This window comes from Salmo salar, chromosome ssa20 (assembly GCF_905237065.1).
Source record: "Salmo salar chromosome ssa20, Ssal_v3.1, whole genome shotgun sequence".
Lineage (NCBI taxonomy): Eukaryota > Metazoa > Chordata > Actinopteri > Salmoniformes > Salmonidae > Salmo > Salmo salar.
Window position 1 is genome coordinate 56,726,371 of NC_059461.1, and position 6,000 is coordinate 56,732,370.

Below are 6,000 nucleotides of genomic sequence, written 5' to 3' on the forward strand. Positions count from 1 at the left end.
CCCCTTGATGACAACCATGCTGCCTGATGCTAAGGCTGAGACTGCAGCAGCTGGGTCTAGTGACTAGGATTCTCTCTGTACTCTCGTTTTCTCTCTCTATTCATCTTTCTGTTTCTGTCACTCTCTTGCTTGCCTGTTTTCTCTTTTTTTCTGTCCTCTCTGTCTCCCTCTCTCTCCGTCCGTCTCGCTTGCTCTGGCTCCCTCTCGCTCCGTCTCGCTTGCTCTGTCTCCCTCTCTCTCCGTCCGTCTCGCTTGCTCTGGCTCTGGCTGTGGTTACTCTATTGGCTGGGCTCTCTGTGGTGTGATGTGGTGGGGATTAGTGCTTCCCACACCAGCCAGCCAGCCTGAAGACCTTCCTCTGTCCTCTGTTCTCCCAGGCTTCACCACTACAGGGTTATAATAGTTTGTGGATGGAATGACTGAGACTGGGAAAAAAGTGTCTAAATGGGAAGGAAGGAGAGAGGGCAGGAGGGATGGATGGAGGGATGAAGGGTGAGAGGGAGAGAGAGACTGAGAGAGAGAGGTACAGATATAGACCTTGTGGTCACAGACTAAACAAAACTTCCAGAGGGAAGAAAAAAACGGCCAGACAAAAGTCACAGAAGTTATATTTTCTATTTTTTCACCCGCTTGTCTCCTTCATAGTTCCTGTCTGTGTCAATGTTTCATTGATACTACTGGACGTCTGTGTGCCCCTGTCCTTGACATATTATCAGATAGCACTGTATCTTTCAGAGTAACTGTTGTGTTGTTTGTTTACAGTGTTGTGTGTACAGTATGTGTGTTTTGTGTCTTTACTTTTGTGTCCCTTAATGATGCACCGTTTTACCAGCTTGCTCTAGGGTCTAGAGATGTACGATGCATTCTGATGTCATATGTTATGCTTTTAAAGAAATACCCCAGCTATTTCTGAGCTTTTCCAGTTGAAAAACAATATCCCATGTACACATGCAATAATGTACACACACTTAAGGGAAATAAAAAAAAAGATGTTCTGAGCAAAATTGCAAACTTCAAGAGTTGGCCAATCAAGGGGTGGGTCTGATGTGTTTACTCTGATGTCACTGGCCTCCCCCTTGCTTGTGAGAACCATAGAGGTGCAAAAATAGAACAAAGAGGAAAGCCCCCACACACACACTTGTGCCATGCCATGTCATACCTGGACCACCTATGAACCTTTTGTTAAGTAAATCAGGTGATAAATGAGGTGGAAAGGAGATTGGTCTTGAACTTTTTCCTTTTCTTCATGACCTGCTTGCTGATATTTAATACGTTACACACACAGCTGAGGAAGTGAGGGAATGGAGTCAGGAGGCCACATGGAGTGAACTCTGGAGAGTATTCCCCAACCCCCTTCCATCGCTCTATCCCCCCATCCCTGTAAACATATACTGAGAGGAGAAAGTCTGCAAGTGCTTTACTCCAACCAGGCACCTCCTCTGTGTATTTTTATAAAGTCATAAAGTGCACGTAGAGGGAGAGATTGAAAGCCCTTTGAATTGAATAAAGCCCTTTGAATTGAATAAAGCCCTTTGAATTGAATTGAGAGAGAGAGAGAGAGAGAGAGAGAGAGAGAGAGAGAGCTCTCAAGTCAGCCATTGTGCCTGCTGGACCAAGGCCTGGGCTGGACCTAGGCCTGGGCTGGACCCACTCCCACTGAGATACTAGGCTGTGTTCAGTTCACCTTTCTCTAGCCCTCTGGTTTACACCTTTATACTCCCTCTCCTCGACCCTCCCTCCCTTCCTCAAACCTTTATACTGACCCCTCAACCCTCCCTCCCTCAAACCTCTGTCCCCTCAACCCTTTATACTGTCCTCCCTCCCTGCCTCCCTCAATCCTTTATACTGTCCCCCCTCTCTCCCTCCCTCAACCCTTTATACTGTCTCCCCTCCCTCCCTCCCTCCCTCCCTCCCTCCCTCCCTCCCTCCCTCCCTCCCTCCCTCCCTCCCTCCCTCCCTCCCTCCCTCCCTCCCTCCCTCCCTCCCTCCCTCCCTCCCTCAACCCTTTGTACTGTTCCCCCTTTCCCCCTCCCTCCCTCAACCCTTTATACTGTCCTCTCTCTCCCCCTCCCTCCCTCAATCCTTCATACTGTCCCCTCTCCTTGCTCCCACTCACCCACTTCCCACTTCTCTTTCTCTCTCCCTCAAGAGTAGAGTCTGTCAGTACAGTGTAGTAGCCTCTCCCAGTGTGTAGTGTGTCACTACTATGGTATTCTGTAGTGTTGGCTGGCTGCTGCAGCCGTAAGAAGACTCTCAGCTCCACACAGTGTTTTCCCTCTGGGAAAATAACACACACGTCCCTCAGCATGTCAGCACAGTCACCACATACAAAAAGACAAACCTCTCATCACATCTGGAGACTTACAAATGGTGTCCCAATAGAAAACCATTGATTTGCAACTAGTACTCGGCTGAATGATTCTGAGTGTACATATTTGTTTCTTGTTGATACGTATATAATATGCCATTTAGCAGACACTTATAGTACAGTGAATGCATAAGGGTACATTGCTTATAATGTGTGTATGTGATCCCTGCAGGAATTTAACCCATGACCTTAGCATTGAAAGTCCTACACTTTTACCAGTTGAGCCACATAGGTAGTCATAGTTTCCTACCACTAGATGCTGTCAGATGGTTAACAGCCTCTCTCTCTCTGCGTTCTCTCCACAGGTGACGTATCTGGGCAAGGTGACCATCTCAGGGACCCAGTTCCTGTCGGGCTGCACAGAGTCGGCAGTGGTGGGCCTGTGGAACCGCCGTGTGCTGGCCCAGGAAGAGCACCTCCCTGCCAACTCCCTCCTGGAGATCCGCCCCTTCCAGGTGCGCCTGCACCACCTGGACGGGCGCGGCGAGGCCTCTGTTACCATGGACACGTACCAGGTGGCGCGCATCGCCTACTGTACGGCGGACCACTGCACGAGCCCCAATGTGTTCGCCTGGATCTACCGGGAAATCAACGACGACCTGACCTTCCAGATGGACTGCCACGCCGTGGAGTGTGAGAGCAAGCTGGAGGCCAAAAAGCTGGCCCACTCCATGATGGAAGCCTTCCGCAAGACCTTCCACAGTATGCGCAGCGATGGACGCATCCACAAGAGCGGCTCTTCGGACGAGTTCGCCACTGACGACTCCACTCCAGATGACTCCACCCCCGAGGAGGACGGCTGAGCACCAGGGTTGCCGCCCCCCTCCCCGGTCGCAAGCCGTGAGGGGAGGTGCACAGGGGCAGCCGGAGCACTCTTTCTACTCTCTGTCTCTCTTACTCTACTCTGGTTTAAGGAAAAAACTAAAATTGACCGACACACAGACTGCAAACGCTGACTAAAGGATGACGAGGACGTAGTTTTAAAAAGGGAAAAATAGGAGGACAAAGGAACCACAAGAGACGTAACATACGGGGAAGCAAAACTACACTAGCACTGCCTCTTTGGATAAATAGGTCCTCAAACATCTGGATAGCCATTGAAGCGCATGATCTGCCCATTAGAGATTAGTGAATAATGGTTATAAGACATTCCCAATCGACTCTGCTGTCTGTCCGTCCGTCTGTCTGTCTGCAATGTGCAGAGAGACTCTGCCTCTTTACCCCACCTCGCGCCCCTTACCCACCCCTTCCCGCCCAATCAAAAGCCCAGAACACTTCCTAAGAATCCTAGATCACTGCCTCATGTTTTGACTTTAAAACAACAGCACTATGGAGTTACGAGTTATGCCTGTAGCACTGTTAAATGTGGGATTTAAAGAGAAAGCCTTGACTCTAATATATGTGTGGAAGGTTGCCGGGAGGAGGGAGGTCCTGACATATTTATTAGGCCACAAGAGCGTCATCTCTTATCGATCACATTTTGATTCCTTTTTTGGAAGCATACCAAAAGTGAGTCTTTTAGCTGTGTCTTGTCTGTTGATTTTGTGCCTCACTTCTAACATACCAAGGCTGGTCTCTGTCCCGCAATCCCAAACGTGTGCATGTGTGTGTGTGTGTGTGTGTGTGTGTGTGTGTGTGTGTGTGTGTGTGTGTGTGTGTGTGTGTGTGTGTGTGTGTGTGTGTGTGTGTGTGTGTGTGTAGTCGTGCATGTGCATGTGTGTGTGGAATGTGTGATCTAAGAAAAAGGATTGTCAGGAGAGAGAGCATGACCGATAATGGCCTAGTAATCCAACTAGAAGTGTCATAGCCTTTGTGGCATCCATTTTGGGAAGCTCTGCAGGGCTTTTTAAATTTAAACAGGAATGTGACCATTTGCCACATTTTTTTGTTTTGTTTTGTATGAAAAGGGTAAGTAAATGTGACAGTCACAGAAACCGATGTTCTAGGACCCCAAAAATAGCCATCCATAAAGAATGCCTGAAGCCTATTGGCCTGTGCTGAATGTACTATAGGTATGTTGTGCTGCAAGCTCCTTACACCTTTTAGTTACTTTGTTTTTTTAGTACATTTCTTCTACATTGTTTTATGTGGATTAGGTGCAGTTGGCAAGGGCAGTTTTCTGTACAGACACCTTAAGGGAACAATTATGTCTCGTGGGCTGGATGCGTGTTGAGTCCATGAACAGACACACACAGTTCAGTTTCTCTGTGCTGTCGAAGGGTACGAGCGACCATTTTGGGGCAACTGGAAGCCTCCACGGCACAAGAGCTCCACCCCTCCCACCCCCTTTTCTAACAAGACTTTTTTGAATGGACTGGTACTCACAGTGGGTGGGTCATGTAATTTTTCTGTTGTGACTGAAGCAGATTTTATTAAGATGGCTCTGGTCAGTACATACATATATAAATATATACATTGTATTTGAAACTCATTCAATAAGCTTATGTAAATACAAAAAAAAAAGATCTGTTTCCAAATATTACAGCATTAAATGTTGATAGCTATTTTAAATAAACAACGGGAACATCAAAGACAGCACCAATGTTTTAAAGTAAATTGTGAATATGTAGAGTTCCATAGAACTGGCTGTTAAGAGTGTGTGAGCCCGGGACACAGGGCTTGAAATGCCAGGATGACAGGAGGAGAGAATGTTTATAAAGCTGTAGATTACTGTGTCATGTCTTGTCTGAAGGCTCAGACGTGCTTTAAATGTCTGGAAACGTTACCAAGTGTTTTCTATACAGAATTTGCAAAGATAAAGAAGCAATCACATATAAACTATTTACCAAGACTGACTGAATTTGATGAAGTCTCTTTTTTGTTACAAAAACTTTCATGTTAATTCAGGTTGGCTGTGATGCTTTGCCTCCATATCAAATGTTTCTCACAGTACTAGGAATCGTACATGGGTGAATTTCAAGGGCTGTTTATGTATTAGGTTTGTGTACACATACAGTATTACAGTCAGAGGTTTGCTCCAGTCCTACCATTAATTGTATTTGTCTCCATTTCTTACATTCGCAGAACGCAAAGTTCTTCTCAACCACAAGCAATGTGTGGCAGCCATTTTGGTGCCCACATCAGTCTCAAGGTATTCCCATAACTCGGGTGCTTATACAGTTGGCTATCATCACAGAGCTTCTAAACCTAGAGGTGCAACATCGTAAGAGAGAAGTGAAAAATTATTTCTAATTTGTTAATTTTCTCAAAATCTGAAGGCACAACCTTGTGAAAGTGACAAACTGACACGTTTTAATTTTCGTCAAAAACAGATTGATATTGAAGGAGTGCCTTTGATTTGACGTCCTGCACATGCGCAGTTCGGCGCTAGACGGCTGTTTGACCCGATGACGTGTTTCTATGCCTGAGCTTAGCTAGCCAATGTCGCCATGACATCACCTACAAGTGTGATCAGAGATTTCTATTGGAGAAGCAGTTTTAGCCTATCTTCATACTGTAGTCTTTGCTATCATTTTGCTGCTCAGAAACTGCAGAGAATTGAGAGCAAAATGGATGCTGGAAACAGTGTATATTACTGCTGAATGGGAGCACTGCCTCCTTCTGGAAAGTAGAGGAACACCTTCCTCACTTTCCCAGTCAGATAAAAGAGCGTACAGTAACACACATAAAGA

The 6,000-nt window shown here is 46.5% G+C and overlaps 1 protein-coding gene across 1 annotated transcript in view; it reads left to right on the top strand.

The window, feature by feature from the left end:
• The window catches only part of LOC106580906 (PTB-containing, cubilin and LRP1-interacting protein), a 119,479-nt gene extending 114,316 nt beyond the window's left edge, over positions 1–5,163 (top strand). The window contains exon 3 of the mRNA XM_045703651.1: positions 2,674–5,163. Within this exon, the coding sequence (XP_045559607.1) occupies positions 2,674–3,171 (498 nt within the window). The 3' untranslated portion in view covers positions 3,172–5,163. The remainder of the gene's footprint in view (positions 1–2,673) is intronic.
• The last annotated feature ends 837 nt before the right edge of the window (positions 5,164–6,000 follow it).